The 18,683-nt window shown below is 44.6% G+C and overlaps 1 protein-coding gene across 1 annotated transcript in view; it reads right to left on the bottom strand.

Moving 5' to 3' along the window:
• Positions 1-16,957, bottom strand: part of Sdk1 (sidekick cell adhesion molecule 1) — a 920,228-nt gene extending 903,271 nt beyond the window's left edge. Inside the window, exon 1 of the mRNA XM_051205538.1 lies at positions 16,396-16,957. Coding sequence (XP_051061495.1) covers positions 16,396-16,639 — 244 coding nt within the window. The 5' untranslated portion in view covers positions 16,640-16,957. The remainder of the gene's footprint in view (positions 1-16,395) is intronic.
• Positions 16,958-18,683: the final 1,726 nt, after the last annotated feature.

Genomic DNA, 18,683 nt, shown 5'->3' with positions numbered 1-18,683 from the left:
TATTCCTGGTGCACAAAAGGACCTTGCTGACACATCCCCCATGGAGGGATAACAGCCTTAACCTAGAGACAGGAGAGAAGTCCTAGTCCCTACTTCAAATGACTTGACAGATCTACATGACCCCACCTGGATGGCATTGCCCACATGTGGAACTGGGGTGGGGGGATGGGAGGGGAGGGTGGTCAGGGTGCATGTGAGGGGGCAGAGAGGGTAAAAAGGAAGGAGGGAGGGAGGAAGAGGGAACTGGGATGGACATGTAAAGTAAAATATAAAGAAAGAAGGGGGAAGTATGCATAGTATGCATAAGTGTTTGGTAAATCACTGATAAATCTTTTGGCAAATCTTCTGGTTGTGGTTGGTATAATTCATGGATTTGTATTTGGCTGCCCATTGAGGTGGTATTCATTAATAAAGGTACACATTCTTGTAAACCAAAAGGTGACTGAGTAAATTAAAGGTTGGTGTGGATATATTGTTCCTATCATTTAGCTACTTGGATCTCACACGCCAGGTTTCAAGTTCTTTCTTCATGAAATACAACTTTTAGTAGTTCCTCTAGCAAAACTCCATAAATTATCTACTGTGTCTTTATTTCACTCCTACGCTTGATATCATTTATATGGCTACAGATCTCTTGATCAGTTGTTTTTGTTCCTCAACACTTGGAAGATATTTCATCATCTTCTATGTTAAATATCTGCCATTTTAAGCATCTGTTTACCTTAGATTGGTTCTGTCTTCTTTTCTAGTGTTTCATCTACAGTGTATCTAACTATGAAATTGTTAATATCTTTCTTGGGACCTAGTATGTTTCTAGAATCTAAGAATTCATGAGGATTCCCTACAGCCCTGGTAAAGAGGCTCAGCAAGAAAAGGCACTTGCTGTGCAAACCTGATGACCTGGGTTTAATCCCAGAATCCACATAATAGTAAAAAGAGAAAAGTTGTCATCTAACCTCTACACAAATACCACATTATGTATATACCCACCCATATACATCATAAGCAAAAAATAACAATAATAATTTTTAAAATCCTGCCCATTATGACTTCTAGTAGTATCTCCTATTTTCTCTTTCTGGAAGTGCATGGAAGGTGATATCAGACTTTCTCATTCTAAAGTTCAGGACTCTTTATCACTCATTTTCTGTCTCTCTATCCCTTACTACTGTATTGCAACCAATTTCCTCAAATCTCCTTTAAAAAAATCAATAGTTCTCTCTTCAATTATACCTACTTGGCTGTATAACCTATCCATTGAGGTTACTTTTTAAAATGTAATGGCCATATTTTCATTTATAGAAGTCCTACGTGGTTCTTTCCCAAGTCTGTTGTCCACTTTCTAACTCATTCTTTTAGCATGTCTGTTTTTATATCTAATAAGTTCAAAAAAAGTCATCTATTTTATGGGCCCTACCATCCCTACCATCTGAAATGCCACCTTCTATTTGTAACATCTGCCACCTCTCCTTCACAGTGACCTCTTTCCGTGTGTAGCTGGGATATGCCTGTCCTGAAAGCTCATTTTTAGCATGAACTTTCTTCTGCAAGAGTCTGGATTTTCATTTGCTCTACAAGAATGTTTCTCATTTTGAGGCACTCAATTATTTTCCATGTTTCTGGACCATATTTTATGCTAATTTCTTGGTGTAAGAATTAATTGCATTGTTAAAAAAAAATGCTAGATTTGACACATGCACACCCCAACTGTGAGTCTTGGGTTTTAAGATGTCTTTTTCCTCCTAATTTTCACAAGCCCCAGAAGACAGCAAGTTTCTGTGTACTTTACCAAACTAAAAGGTAGGTTTTTCCAGTTTCTTAACAGACAGCACAGCCCTTCAAGATTTAATGTCAAGGACCTCATCTCCACTTTCCAAGATTATACAAACATTTTGCTCTTTTAGGAAACACCCCATTACTTCTACCACCCCAAGCCCTTGAGGCTACAGACCTCAAGTCCCACCCCCTTCCCAGGTACAGCCCTAGTACAAAGCTTTCTTCTCACTTCTGGCATTTGGAAATCTCAAGCCAAGATTGTGTTTGATTGTTTTTGTTATATTTTACCCACAACTTCTCTGTATTTATAGCAGGGTGGAGATTTGAGCTCTCTGTGTCAGCTCTGGTAGCAATCTTTCTGCAAGTGTTGGTATGTACGAAATATAAAACTGAAGTAACATTACAAAATTGTGATAATACTTCTCACTTAGCCATGACAACTCATATTTTCTTCCCAGCCTCAAGAACATATTTCTTTTTTTTTTTTTTAGTTTATTTTTATTCATTCTTTGTGTCTTGTGTCTTTCACATCATGCCTCCCCACCTACTTCCCCCGACCCATAATAAAACAAAGTAAAATTTAAGAGAGAAAAAGGGGAAAGAAGGGGAAAATTTCATCATGGAAGTTGCAGTGTGACACAGTGAGTCACATAGTAAACCCTTTTATCCATATATGTTTACATTCAGGTGTTCATCACAAAAAAATCACTTGTCTGATTCAAGGTCCTTAGTCTTTGCTGTAGCTGGGCCCTCACTGGGACTCTTTCTGAACATCTCATTTTGGCCCTGGGTCCACAGTACCAACACACACACACACACACACACACACACACACACACTTGCTCTAGCAGATCGCAGATGGGGTGGATGTTGGTGTAGGCCAACACAACCCTGGTTCTGGGCCTGGGTAGTTGCAGGATTGATCAGCCCACCAGCTCTCCCCTCTCTTTGTCATCTGGGTGAGCTCTGGTTGCCCTGGCTAGTTCACCCTTTGCAGCAATGAGCAAGGCCAGTTTTTAGGCTTTCAAGTCCTCAGGATTCGTTCTCCCACACCTACACCTTCAGGACCAGCTCTACCTTGTTGCTCTGGTGAGGTGTAGGGGCCATTCTCCTGAGTGCTGCATCTCATGAGGGGCAGAATGAACATATTTCAAACTTAGAAAAAATAAGTATCCACAAGGTGTTTTAGGAATATTTCATCACTACACATTCCAAACACCTAACAGTTTTTCTTTGAGATTTTTCCACAGTAAGAGAACACACTCTCAACTCCATAGTTCTAGCACATCCATTCTGTGATTTGCTTTGTGCTGTTAGAAGCCAGCAATACTGTCCTAGAAAAGATCACCATTTCCCAATAACTCAGCAAAGCCAGAATCCATCTCTTGGTGCCCTTATCAGTCACATCTGTACCATAACACCATTCAGAATTTTCTATGACAGTACCACTACCCTGTCAACTGTTTATTAGTTCTGTATTACCACATCAGTTCCCATCACCACACTCTTTCCCCTTACAATTCATCTGGAAAACCACAGCAAGGCTACTATTAGTATAATGGCTCTTTAGTCATTTCAATTGTTCACAGTGCCACTCTGTACTACAGTAACTCATTAATCCCCAATACTATGGGGCCAGGAAGTGAATAAAGTATGATTAAAGTATGATTCCTATCTACTGAAGTGTAAATACCAATAACAATACCTAACACTCACTGGCTGAATGCTATGTACTAGGTAAGATCTTAACACCGTGTATGTAATCATATCAATTAATCATCAAACAGCTGTATGAAATAGGTAAAATTAACAAACAATCCTTCCAGACAACAAAATGAGATTTAAAGATGATTAAGGGCTTGAAGATGGCTCAGTTGGCAAATGTTCCCTGCACAAACATGAGAGGCTAAGTTTGTACACCCACAATCTATAACCTAGTTCTGGGGAAGCAGATCCAGCTCTCTAGCTAATCATCCCAGTCGAACTGATAAGCTCCAGGTAGTTCAGAGAATGACCATTTCCAAAAAAAAAATTAAGAAGGAAAGTGATTCAGGAACACACTCAACATTGACCTCTGGCCTCCACAAGCATGTGTACACACACAGGAAGGAACAGGTACACAAGTAAACACATTGGGCTGACTAGTTTTATGTCAACTTGACACAAAGTCTTAGACTCATCTGGAAGGAGGAAACCTCAAGTGAGGAAATGCTTCCAGAAGATCAGGCTGTAGGAAGCTTGTAGAGTATTTTCTTAATTAATGATTGATGTTGGAGTGCCCTGCCTATTGTAGATATTGCCACCCCTGGACTGATGTTCTTGGGTGCTTTTGGTCATGGTGTTTTGTCACAGTAATAGAAACCCTAACACACACACACTCAAGACTGAATAGCTCACCCAAGTATTTTAGTCAGTTTTTGTTTCTGCCAAGGCCATCCTCCTAAGCAATATTCTAGTGTCTCCACAAACAGCTATACCCAAAGTTTAGGCCACTCCTCTAATTCTGAGCTCAGCTTCTGAATGGCTGTCTGGAAGCTTCAGAGAACCTCAAATGTGTTCAAAACCTGGATCATTATCGTATTTTCCAAATAAAGGTCCAATTCAGGGACAGCCATGCTCACCAACTGATCTTCCTAGAAAGAAGTCTGAATGTGACCTGTGACCTTCCTCATTCATAGTACAATGTACTTCCCAGCTCTACTTTGTGCCCCCTAAATCCTAAACTACCCATATCTTCAATACTCTAGGCACAATCTGCTGCTTCTTCCCACCTCTACAGTTGATACTTCTCAGTCTTCTATAGGCATCATTCTAGTTTCTTCCTGATGGGAGATGTCATTCTGTAAATATGTTTCTTTTATTGGCTAATGAATAAAGCACTGTTGGCCAATAGAGAAGCAAGATAGGTGGGACTAGGAGAGGCAGAGAATTCTGGGAAATGTAGGATGGAGTCACACACAATGTGATTTCAGAAAGAGAGGATGCATTAGTCTGGCATTCTCAGTAAGCTAATACCATGTATAAATGCATATATTAGTAATTATGGGTTAATATTTTAGACAGAGCTAGCCAATAATAAATGCTAGTAACAGGCCAACAGTTTCACAATTAATACAGTGTTTCTTTGTGTTATTTGAGGCCGATGTGGGTGTGGGACCAGGTTGGCAGGAAAGTGCTTGTAACATCTTCCATCCAATCTCACTTTTGCAATAGATGGAATGCTTTATCTCCCTTGAGATAATACTTCAAAATACAAACCTGATCCTAGCAGTATTTGTGAATAACCCCAACTCAGGAGGTTAAAGTAGATGGACTACAAGTCCTAGGCCAGCTTTGGCTACATGGCAAGACCCTATCACACACACACATACAAAAAGAAAAAAGAGAGAGAAAACAAACAAACAGAAGCACTGATTATTTCGTAAAACCTGGGCTCAGGACCAAAGCTTTCAATCAATCCATATTTGAGAATCTGAAACTAGAAATGCAAAGACTGACAACAGTTGACTTTCAGCTGTGCAAAGAAAACCATTTTCAATGAGTCTAGATGACAGTGGCACCAAAAGAAGCAGACATATGAGAGAGGGTAGTAACTGAGGGCTGCAATGGGTGGGCAGGTATATCTGTGTGTTACTATGACTAAAACCCAGAGCCTCATACTATTCCTGAAGAAAATACAAGTCTTGAACATGTCCAAGTCTGTCAAAGTGGCATCCTGCTAGGTATATTGTGACTCCCTTGGATACTTCCAATAAAATCTTTTTTATTTTTGTCCTGAAGAAATTTGGGCTGAGTTTCTACTTTGTACACAGGAGAGTTGCCTAAGAAAAAGCCTATAAAAGAGCCAAGATGACAGTTAAATGGGGGGGGGGATTTAAGCCTGTGAGGCAAAAACAAAACATATTCTACTTAAAGCAAAAGAACCATTATCCAGCAAATACATAAGTATGTTCAACATTTATAAGCTCATGACCTCCTTTCAAAGGTGTTACAAAAAATGCTTTGGGGTAAGAGCCATGTTTGTTTGTTTGTTTGTTTAACATTCTGCAAATCATTTCTGCTTAACTGAGAGCTATAGGAAAGCTGAATAACAGTACAGAGCAGAAACATGAACTACACAATGATGGAAATGATCAAATTGCATCCCTGTAAGCTCGTCTCCTTAGGGAATGATTAATACATGTGCTCATGTAAAATAAATAAAATCTTTTTCTAGTGACATGGCACCACTATTCAGCTTCCTGATTGTGATCTAACATTGCCAAGTGTTATCAATTCCTGGTGTTTTTCAGCCCATAGATGCATATATAAGTATACTGAGAGATGGTGTGCCACAGAAACAAGTAAAGCTGTGGGAACAACTGCATCCTATACAAACACCTTTTCTGTTGCCATCTGGTGGTTCATGTGTAAATCCAATGATGCCCTGCACCTTATAGAAAAACTTAGTCAGGAATGATCTCAGTCTCTCCTGCATCACACCTACCACCTGGAAATAGTCAAGCTGCAACTGCCCTTCAGTTTGAAAACAGGCCTTTTTCACAAAGAAGCCACCAACACACACAAGATAACTCTATAGAGCAGGTCATTCTTGCCTAAGTATCATCAGTTATACCTGTGTAACACAAAATCCCTTCCTACCCCAGACCCGACAAGTATTCCCAGATTCAGTGACTAAATGACCACCACCAACTATTATTAAAAGTAACTATGTGCTGAAGTTCCCCAAATAGCCATATTCCTCTCAGAGCTCATTCATTCCCTGGTGGTTACCACTATTTTTGTTTTTATTTTATAAAGACCATTCATCTTTGTAAATTAAGCTTCTAAACTTCTCATTGGGTACAGAATATATAAAAAGTTCTGAAAGAGAGAAAGGCAATAAAACATTGTACCTGAGGACAATTTTGCCTATCACAATTAGTTCCAGAGTTTCCTGTAGTCCATCAACTAAAAGTGCACATCCCCAGAAGCAGCCTTTTCCTTTTTAAAATAATAATTGTTTTTAAACATAGTAAAATCTAGCTGGTGAAGTGGCTCATCGGGTAAAAGTGTATGCTGTATAAGGCTGACAACCTAAGACTGATGCCTGGAAACCACAGTAAGAAGAGAGAACCTACTCCTGAGAGTTGTTTTCTCCCTCTGCAGGCATGCTGAGCATAAACATGCCACCACACATGCTCACAGGTGTGTGCTGATACACACATGCACACACATATATATGTGCACATATACACAATAATAATAAGATTTAAATAAAAACAGTAAAATCAGTAACATTCAGAAGAGGCTGATGGGAGATGTCATTCTGTAAATATGTTTCTCATACTGGTTAATGAATAAAGCACTGTTGGCCAATAGGAAAACAAGAGAGGAGGGACTAGGAGAGAAGGAGGAAAGAGGAAGTAGGAAGAGTCAAGATGGAGAGACCGAGGAGACCAGACACCGGCCCCACTCCCCGGTCAAATAAGACGACGTGGAAATACATAGATTAACAGAAATGGATTAATAATTAAGACAGAGCTAGCCAATAAGAAACTAGTACCTGGCCAACAGCATTATATCAAATACAGAGTCTCAGTGTGTTAATTGGTGCTGGTGCAGCGGTGGAACAAGACCAGTGGCGGGCGGAAAAACCTTACTCCTTACAAGAGGCTAGAGAGTTGGCTCAGAGGTTAGAGATGCTTGCTGCTCTTCCAGGAGAACAGAATTCTCGGTATTCATATCAGGATGCTCATAACCCTGCACCTCTGACTTCAAAAAATCTAGTGCCTTCTTCTAGGCTCCAAAGGCACCAACACACATAGTACTCAAACATATATACACATACATAAAAACACAACTAATTTTCTTAAAATACTGAAGAAAACATAGTCTTACCAAATGTTCAATAAACTAATTTCCACAGGACAATTAATAAATTTACTTGACTGACAAGTCAGTTGTCAAGAACTTGAATTATTTAATTGATAGCTATTAACTTCTCTAGACACTGTATGTCAATAGAATGGCAGCTAATCCTGTTTAAAGTGAAAAATTATTCTAGAGCTAATTTTAAAATTACTGATGGTCACTGTCCAGTAAATCTAAACATCCTCATGGCCATCATTATTCCATCTCTGTTTAAATTCCTCACTGCATTAATTGCCACCAGATTTAGATTAGTCATGCTCTTTCTTCTTCCAGCCATTTAGATAAATAAATGTCTCCTATTTTAAGAATATTTATTTCTCCAAACTTCAGGCTTACACTGATAAATTACAACACTAATTTGTTTTACAGAACCTAAAATTTTGAGCATGAACCATTTTCAGGCTGTAGTAAATCTATCACATGCTAGACAGCAGCACCTAAGGAGAAATATTACATTGCACCAGTTGTCTTCAACACTACATATATATACCCTGACAATAGTGAAACAAAAGGAAGCAGTTCCTAGGTGCTAATACATATGGAGCTACAGAATCCCAGACGGCAGGCACACTCAGAGAGACTGGAGACACGGAGAAAGGCTATCAACATGGAAGAGGAGAGAATTAGAGCAGAACGATTCAGAACATCTACTTACTTACTAGTCTAAGCTCCTACCACCCCCACCTTTTACAGGTGGGAAAATAGAATCTGGAGAGGCTAGCAGACTTGCTCAAACTGCAAGGTGGTTTCAGATTGAGATAAAAGCCAGGGCTACAGACACTTAGCCCAACACTTTTTCCACCTGCCACAGCCACGCTTCTAGGAAAGCTTTAGAGAAATTGTTCTCATTCCCACAATGCTCACAGGAGATGGGGCCAAGCTGATGCTACAGCCTCTAGCACTGGAGCTGTTTGGCATGGGCCAAACCTTGTACAAGCTAGACTAGCAAACATATAAACATACAGCAATGCTCCCGAGTTTGTTTGTTTTGGAGAGAAAACAGTGTTAATGTCATGAAGCTGTAAAACTAATCATTCGGCCAGGACTTGGTAGCACATGCCTTTAATCCCAGCACTCGGGAAGCAGAGGCAGATGGATCTCTATGAGTTTGAGGCCAGCCTGGTCTGCCGAGCTAGTTCCAGGATAGGTTCCAAAACAATACAGAGAAACCCTGTCTCAAAAAAGAAAAAACAAACAAACAAAACTAACAATTTATCCAGAAGGCCTCAGGTGTAAAACCTGTAACCAGCAGGAAAGTATCTATTAAAAAAGAACAGACTTCTGCATTCCAGAGATCCACTGAAAAGCTTATCACAGTGATTTCTATGTGTTACCATGAATGGAAGGAAGTGCCAGAATGACAGTCCTAACTGACAAAATACTTTCTCCCCTGGGACTAAGACTACAAATATTTATACATTCTTATTAAAAAGAGATGCAAACCTTAGGCAGAATTTCTAATGTCTTGTAGAAATGCTGGTCAAATTAATTACATTAAATGAAACAATATGAACTTAGAATGCTTATATGCATTGCTGCTTACTAGAAGTATTTAACCGAGTAATGACATGCATATTAAATTTTTATTTTTAAATAATTCATTGACTCTCTGTAGCTCACTTTTCAAACTATTTTCAAAACTACCCTCAGCATGGAACTCATGGTGTCCTCTCTCTCAATTTCACTTTTGTATAGAAACTCCTAAGCCAGAGCCTACACAAATTCAGTGCCCCTCCTTACCCTGTGCCCATTCCATGATATAATTTTAGGGAGTGGCTATCACTACCCTGACCTGTGAAAAGCCCTAAACAATGACGGAAGCAGGCAGAAAAGTGCCATACAACCTGAGGCTCAAATCCCATGTGGCAACAAAGACACAAGGACTCTTAGAATGGAAACATAAAATTTAGTTAACTGCAAAGTTTGTTGTCATTTAGACAGCAGCTTCATTTGCAGTCTCCACTTTGTCTGAAGCCAGTATTTAGGATACAGAACTTCCCAGCTGGGTACAGGCCCAGCAGGTGGCTGAATTTAACTGTTTGTTGTTAGAGAATGCACATGATACAACAAAACAGTAACTAAAAGATCTACTGGTGCCTAACATGCTCCACCTCTGTAAGTCTTAAAATCATTGGACATAAAAGTAGAAAAAAATATTTTTCAAATGGTCTCCAAAAAATGGCATGTTTACTCCCAGGGGTCCATCCTGGAGTGACAGCAGACTGCCCACTTAACTGGAGTTCAAGTTATAGCGTAAAAAGAAAAATGAGTGGAGTGAAGGAATACCAAAATGGCAACAACTATTCTATTGGGGGACAGGGTTTGGATACACAGAAGGGGGTATACACACTTCTCTATCCTCAGAATTCTCTAATGTGATTTCTATTGGCTCATGATCATGACTGTGAGGTAAACTGAAAGTCACGGTCAGGTCAGTCTAGTACTTATAGTTTCACCCATCTTTCTGCATCATGGATCACAATGCTCCTATTTTCTTCCCTCCTTCCAAAGGCACAGGTTACAGGGAGCCCCAAGCTATGTTAACAGATCCTGGATCAGGTCTTTTTTTCAGGCTCCACCAGTACTCCTCCTGGAGCCTTGAAGAAATCAGTTAATACTTCCACATCTAGATCCTCACACACACAAAAACAAAGTGCTACCTTCTCTCAAGAGTGGTTCTGACCTGTGAGAAAGCTCAGTGGACAAGGGATTTGCCACCAACCTGACAACCTGGGGTCTATCCCTGGCATCCTCATGGTGGAAGGAGAGAACCAATCCTCACAAGTTACCCTCTGTCCTCCACACTGGTGCTGTAGTACATGCACACTCACACACAAACTTTTTAAAAGGAGGGAAGGGGAGGTGTGTGAAGAATAAACATCCTTAGTGCTCAGTTCATAAGAGACATTAAAGTGGTTACATGAAGACCTCATAGAAAGGGACAATAGTTTACCCAATCAAGTGACTAGTGGCCCTCTGTCAAATGTGCAGTGATATGGAAAGTTTCAATTCAGTGTCTGAGCAATAAGTACAAGACTCTAGTGAAGCAAGATGGTCTGGAGCCCATGCTCCAGCTCAAAATCAAACTACAGAACTAAGGAATTGGTTCAGAGGGTAAGAGGAAGAGGGGACACAAAGAGCATCTGGATTAATGGAAAACAATAGGAACTCAAAGGGAGGCAAGGCTTGTAATGACCTCAATTAACACTGCTTTGTTATTTCTCCATCAAACAAGTGGCAGAAAGGATAATTAGCAGACTCTACCCACAGCTGGGAAATGGCATGAGGAAAGTGGCTCTGACCACAGGAAAACAGGGGTAAGAGTGCCAGCAAATTCAGTGAGATTATGGGATCAGCAACACAAGGATAGGAATGAAACAGAATATGATAATCTCACATGTAGAACCCCTCTTTTTTAAAAATGTGTATGGGTGTCTTTCCTGAACATATACCTGTGCACCACATGTGTGCAATGCCCTCTGAGGCCTGAAGAGAACATCAGATCCCCTGGAACTGGAGTTACAGATGGTTGTGAGCAGCCGTGCATGCGCTCTTAACCACTGAGCCATACAGTACACAGAACCTTTTAAAATATATTCTTCTTCTGAGATCTAGCAGGTCTAGGGTGAAGTCTAGACAACTGTCTTCTCTAATTTTCACTAGCAATAAAGTGGGTATGACAGTACATGTCACAGAATCCAAGAACTCAGGACATAGAAGCAAGAGGAAGTTCAAGGTCATCATTAGCTACACAGTGAGTTTGTGTGTGAGGCCTGGGTCACAGGAAACCTGTCATATAAATAAATGTCACTAATGATTCTAATGCAATCCTAGGAGTTGCACAAGTCAGGTGCTGAACAGTTTCATTAGCAAGGAACACAATGCAAACTAAAAGGGCTGATTAGAAAATGAGCTCAGGATCTGTGCAAGGTTTGATCAAACACAGATTCCAGGCCCATAAAAACAACTAGGACCTGAAGGCTTGGGAACAAGATTAAAAGGGGAATAGAGTAGCACAGAACAGTGGTTCCCAAACCTGACTAATAATCATCAGAACCAACTGGGGAGTCTTGAGATGCTAATACTGAGGTCAAACCTCAAATCAACAAAGCCTAGAAGTCCAATCCTGCCTCAAAGCTCCCAAAGGATTCTAGTGTGCAGCCAAGCTGTGAAACACTGGCTTAGAGAAGTTTCCAGAAAGTCAACTGGTAACTGGAGTGAGACAACAAAGCAAGTTAGTCAGGGATTCTTAAATGAGAGTGGATATGAGAGTAACCTGGAAAGCACTTGGTGGCTCACCAGAAATGAGCTGGTTCTGCATACCACAAATGCCCACCCAATTCTAATGGGCACCAGTGTTTGAGAAGAACAGATCCATGAGAGTGGAAACATTTTACTTTTTTGAGATAGGGTCTCTCACTGAAGCCAAAGCTTAGAAATTCTGCTAACCTGATTGGCCAAGCAGCTTCAAGGGATCTCCCCTCCCTCTGTGCTAGGGTCATGGGGACTTTTAAGTGAGTGCTATGGATCTGATCTCAGTTCTTCATGTTTGCCCAACAAACATTTTATCAATAGAGCCATCTCTCCAGGTCCAGAGATACAGAATTCTCCAGCCCAAGATGTCCCTATACCTATGCCTCTGAAACCCTCTATCCAAACCACTCATACTTGGTGCACAGCATAAAGAAAGCACACATTGCCACCTGTCTTCAAGAACTAACAGCATGGCATTTAGGGATCCAGAGGAGTCATGAACCATTAAACATACACTAATAAGCTAAGTATATGGTTTCCATTTCCACATTCAGAGAAGGAACTGCAGTGTACACTGAAGTTACATTTGTAAGATCCAAACCTGGTGCTTCACATCATGGTCAGAAATATATTCCCTGCTTGTAACTTTAGCCAGCTCTCCTTGTCTGCTAGAAATCATGACCACCCATAAGAAGTATCCTAAGAGGAAAAGCCTACAGAGGAATTAGAATGACCTTAGATAGATACACAGTATCAATATGGCATTATGACAGTTTCAACTTAGTGGTAACTGTTCCATGCAAAATGTTACATTTTATCTGATAAGATTCTAGAGAATGCATTCCTGTGCATATGACCAACTCATCATCTCATCAGAAATCTCGACAGCAGCACCGGAATTTTCATTTTCAAGATACATGAGGTTTTGTCAAATGGTGACATCTCCTCTGTAATATGAATTTTCAATATGATATAAAAAATGATGGATATATTACACATTTCACATAGCACAAAGAACAGAAACCTGTCGATGAATTTAAAATTTGTGACAACCTATTTGAAATTTTACACTAAAAGGTCTGCATACTTTCTTGCACCATATAAATGTGAAACTGGTGTATGTTTTTATTGGCAAGAAGTAATAAAAGAGTCCTCTCTTTGAAAAGTATGGCTGTTGCCTTAGTACATGTATTTATAAATTACTGATTTTCACTAACATTGCAACTGTGAAAGGGCAGCACTTTACATGGCCTTGGAGGTGCAGCTGATAAACTCTGATACACCTTGAAACAAGGGCTTTAGCAAATCTTTCCCACCATTCAAAGGGGTGTGCCAAGCTTCAAACATATAGGTGACTGCCAAGTCACTTTCACTTTTGAGAAGGAAAACTGGACTCCATCTCTGAAGGTCATCCTAAGTGATCTTGATTTCTTCACTTGAACCTGGTTCCTCTGACAAACTACAGATTCCTTCTTACACAATCAGTAAACGTTTTTTTCTTCTCCTCAGGTAAAAAGTGGCACATACACACACACACAAAAGTGAAATGAGTATGTTAGGTGCAAAGGTGTTAAAGTAACCAGAAACACAGAGATTTGTTCCCATGTAGAAAATATGAAAGGGGGCACTCATCAAAACCTAAGGGGAACAGGGCTGCCACAAATAACATTAGTTATGGTCAAATAAGAATAGTAAGTTATTAGGTTCCTGTTAATTACAATTTAATTGTAATTCTGAAGTCAGACTTGTTTGTTTGTTTTACGAGACAGGGTTTCTCTGTATTGTTTTGGAGCCTGTCCTGAAACTGGCTCTATAGACCAGGCTGGCCTCAAACTCACAGAGATCCCCTGCCTTTGCCTCCCCAGTGCTGGGATTAAAGGTGTGAGCCACCAACACCAGGCTTGAAGTCAGACTTTTAAGTATTACATTTAAATCAATTTTTACCGCACATAACTTTTCGGCATATATAGCACAGAACAGGGATCTTCGTATTTTAACTATAATATTCCTAATTCCTCCCATCTCCAAATACTCATGATACAAGCAATGAAGTTAATTTTTCTAAACTACCAAGAGCAAACCAGTTTCACCAATCTGTTTTAAAGACTCCATCAAAAGTCATGTTAACACGATTATATCTGGGTTTTGTTTTTAGACCAGCCACCTCCCCTGGCAAGAGGAAGCTTACTGGCACATGTACGCTTCAGGTTTAAGCAGGGGAAATCCAGATTTAGGAGGGAAAGCTCTTTCGAGAGAGATTCTATCTCCATTTGCGAAAGGTCACCTGGAATCCACAGATCCCCTTTCCTTATTTTAGAGAACACCTCCGCGTTCCAAACAGAAGCCAAACAAGGGAGAAAAACAAACCCTAGAGGCAAAACTGTGGGCTCTCAAAGTTTGGCTCCACGGGAGTACAAGGCACCCACTTGGGGTGAGGCATCAGGACGGGGCGGGGGCAACCCTGGGGAGAGGGGGGAGAGGGTGCTGACTGGCACTTGATATTTGAAGTCCACCGCGGATGTCACTCATCGTTAACAAGACTCTGTGGTGCAGACTCAGATACGAATCAGCTCGTATTTAATCAGTGCAATAGGACGCGCTGGGCGTTCTTTGAAGCCTCGGTGGCTAGGGCTCAACTTTAAAGGTTCTTCCAGGGTTCCGATTTTAAAAAGAAGAAAGAGAGAAAGAAAATGCAACACACAACACACAGGACACATTCTCCAGCTACTTAGTGTCAGCGAGCTCCCTGAGCAGTGAGGATTAGAGGCACACCGCATTAACCCTTTAGTTGCCTCCAGACCTAGTGACCTGATCTGGCGATTCAGAGGGTGGGAGACCCTAAAGGCTTGCAAAGTTCCCAGCGCTGCACCGAGGGGCACCCACAACTCCGTGGCCACTCCAGGCCACACCCACAACGTCTACCCTGGAAGATCCATCCCAGGCGGCGTGCACCCCCAGAGTCCATCCCAAAGCTGTCCACTCAAGCAGTGCCCATCTATAGAATCCATCCAAAGTGCCAACATCCCCAGAGCCCGTGTCAAGATTATCTAGTCCAGTAGTGTTCATCCCTAAAGTACACCCCAAAGATATCTATCCATAGCCTACTCCAGGCTGAACACACCCCACAGGATCCACCCCTCCCCCCAGTAGTGTCAACCCTAAAGTCCACCAGAGGTGCATACTCCTATAATCTAAGTGGTTGTCCATTCAAACAGTCCATCCCAGGAATGTGCGCTCTACTATTTCACACCCCACGGCCTAACCCAGAGGCATCCATTTCTAAAGTCCACCCCAGGGATGTCCATTCCTAATACAGCCTATGCCAGGTGGTGCCCACTCCAAGAGTCCACCCCAGGGGTGTCACCATACTCCACCCCAGGGGTGTCACCCCAAAACTGTGCAACCCTAAAGCTCAGTTCTGAGGTAGTCAGTCACCTGCAAAGTCACCTCAGGGATGTCCACCCATAAAATAGTTCACACCAAAGGTGTAACCCCAAGATTGTACAGTCCTAAAACTCAGTCCAACGGTATCCGCTCATAACATAACCCATCCCAGAAGGCACCTACAAAGTACACCACAGGGTGTCACCCCGAAATTGTGCACCCCTGAAACCCAGCCCATAGATGTCCACTTGCAAAGTCACCTCAGAGATATCCATCCCTAATACAGACCAGGTGGCGCCCACAAAGTCCACCTAGAGGTGTCACCCAAGATTGTGCACTCCTAACCCTCAACCCGGAGGTGCCCACCTGCAAAGTCACCTCAGGGATGCCCACTCATATTTTAGTACGCCCCAAAGGTGTGACCCTAAGACTGTGCAGCCCTGAATCAGCCCAGAGGTGTCCGCTCACAACATAGCCTATCCCAAGCGGTACCCACAAAGCACACTCCAGGGTATCACCCCACGACTGTGCACCCCGAGGCCCAGCCCATAGGTGTCCACTTGCAAAGTCACCTCAGAGATATCCATCCCTAATACAGACCAGGTGGCGCCCACAAAGTCCACCCAGAGGTGTCACCCAAGATTGTGCACTCCTAACCCTCAACCCGGAGGTGCCCACCTGCAAAGTCACCTCAGGGATGCCCACTCATATTTTAGTACGCCCCAAAGGTGTGACCCTAAGACTGTGCAGCCCTGAATCAGCCCAGAGGTGTCCGCTCACAACATAGCCTATCCCAAGCGGTACCCACAAAGCACACTCCAGGGTATCACCCCACGACTGTGCACCCCGAGGCCCAGCCCATAGGTGTCCACTTGCAAAGTCACCTCAGAGATACCCATTCCTAATACAGACCAGGTGGCGCCCACAAAGTTCACCCCTGGGGTGTCACCCCGGGCGGCGCGCGCTCCAAGAGTCCGCCCCGGACCGCGCACCCCTAAAGCCCATCCCGGGCGGCGCCCAAAAGTCCACCCACCCGAAGGGTGTCACCCCGGCCAGGCCCGCACCTACCTTGCGCCAGCGCCCGCAGCAAGTGCAGCTGGAGCAACAGCAGCGCCCACCGCCCGCGGCTCGGCCTCAACTTTGCCGCCCGCCGGCCCGCGCCCGGCCCGGGGGTCTGGGGCTCCAATCGCAGCCCGGGGCGCTCGGGATCGCAGTGCTGGCCGGTCCGGTTCCTCCGCGGCCGCCCGGGCCCCGCACGCTCAGGGGGCGCCGCGCCACCGCCGCCCGCCACCGAGGGCCGGGCGCGGGCCATGCCGCGGAGCCGCCACCCCCGGGCGCCGCGGGACGGGCAGGGCGGGCGGGAGCGAGCAGCCCCGCTGAGGCAGCGGCGGGCGCGGAGGGGCGGCGTCCGGGCTCCGATGAACCCCGAGCCGGGCCGAGGAGAAGTTGTCAGCGAGCGGGGAAATGCCCGGCACGTCGCCCTCGCTCTTCGCAGCCGCTTAGCGCCGGGCCCGCAGCGCTCTCTGAGGGGAGCTGAGCAGAACGCCTCTGCCGCCGCCTCTGCCGCCGCCGCCGCCCCCGCCCGGCGCTGAGGAGAAAGTGCGCCCGCCCGCGCGCCGGCTCTCGCCTCGGCCGCCGCGACCGCCGCGCCCCATTCACAGCCCGGCCGCACGCGCCGCCCGCGCCCGCCGCCCGCCTCTGATTGGCCGAGCCCGGCGGCTCTCGCGCCTGGGACCCGCCCCCACGGTGCTCGCTTGTTTTCAAACTCGCCGCGCCCGCCCGCTTGCAATTTCGTGCCGGGGCCCAGAGCGACTTCCCGCGCCCGCTGCGCCCCCTAGGGACCCGCAGCGGGGATTGCAGCCGGCGCGCCGTCTCGGCACGCGCTTCCCTGGCGGGTTTGTCTGCGGGATGTGCTCAGGCGGGGCGGTGCCTATTCCCTCAACGGGAGACCCCCGGGGCTGCGCCTCCAATCCCGCCGGTGGAATGACAGGTGTGGCGACCCCCGGCATCGCAGGCCCAGCCGTAACAGAGGGATCCGCGAGCTGAGGGCTGGTGGGCACGCCCCTCTGTGAGTCCCGGGAGCCTCCCTGCTTCCAAGTCAGGGACTCTGGGACTGGGGAGATGAGCCAAGTTGCTGTCATTGGGAAGGAGAAAAGCGCGCGATCCAGTTTGCAATTCCCAGCAACCGGAGGCACCGTGCGACGCAAACACTCAGCCTGTTCTGAGGAGTGGACATGGCTTTGGAGAGGCGTCCAAGGTCATGCGTGGCCAACAGGACCACAGCACCGGGAGCTTCCCGTTGTGCTGTGGGAGGATTTGGAAAAAGAGCCTGCTTGAGGAAGGATCTGCTTGAGGAAGGATCGGACACCCCTGGATCTGGGGAGCTTGCAGGGGTGGAGGGGTGGGGTTGGGCGCGGACCCTCAGCAGCATGTGGTAACCATTAGCTGAGTTTATGAGGTGAACTCAGCACGCTGGAGCCCAGAGGCTGGGATTTTTTGGGAGGGGAGCTGGGAGGTGACAGTCCAGACCTTCCTTGTTGAGAGTTGGCAGAGAGCATGTAATGGTGTTTCAGTGAGGTCATGTATGACTCAAGGCCAAGGAGACAGGGAGTGTGCCCAGCAAGGCGCTGGCTCCCTAGAAAGTGTCCTGGGTCAACTTATAAGTACTTCTGTGTTGATTGTCCCTGCCAACGAAAGCCCCAGGCAAAGGATTGTGAATTGTAAGAGCCAGTGATCCAGTTCCTGTTTGGAGAGCCTGTATTGAGCATGACTCTAGACACACGGGCCCTTATCTATTAACAGTCAAGGAAACTGAGGCCCAGGGATGATGGCAGATGGAGATACTGAGTTAGGAACTATATCTGAGAACCCAGTCTTTGCTTTTCTCCCTTTCCTACACAAGCTACAGAAGAAAAAAAAAAAGCAAAAGAATAAAAATGAAGTCAAAATGTACCTGTTCTCTGGGTGCCAGGGTTCCTAAAAAGGGCAGTGGTTGCCAGAGAAGAAAAGTGTCCCCTCAACCCTGGCACCTAGCACCCTGAGAACATGTAGATGCTGACTAGAAGTGGAGGGAGGCGGTGTTTGTAATTGCTATTGCCAACTCTGTAGGCTTTTACAAACTTCCAGGATTGTGTAAAAGCCAGGAGATGGATAAACTAAAGGAGCAAGGTTTTCTATGCTCACTCAGGGAGCTCAGGGTTGTCCAGCTGCACCATCTCACCCACCAAACTGTTGTCGCTGATGCTAACAGAGGTGATATAACCTGCCCAAGGTCAAGGGTGCAAATCTTTCCCTCTTCCCCTTTAAGCACCTCTGCTTTGCTCCCAGGTGCGGGGGACGGGGTGGGGAGCGGGGGC

This window comes from Phodopus roborovskii, unplaced genomic scaffold, assembly GCF_943737965.1.
Source record: "Phodopus roborovskii unplaced genomic scaffold, PHOROB, whole genome shotgun sequence".
Lineage (NCBI taxonomy): Eukaryota > Metazoa > Chordata > Mammalia > Rodentia > Cricetidae > Phodopus > Phodopus roborovskii.
The sequence above is the reverse complement of the archived record's forward strand: the minus strand, read 5'-3'. Positions and strand labels throughout refer to the sequence as shown.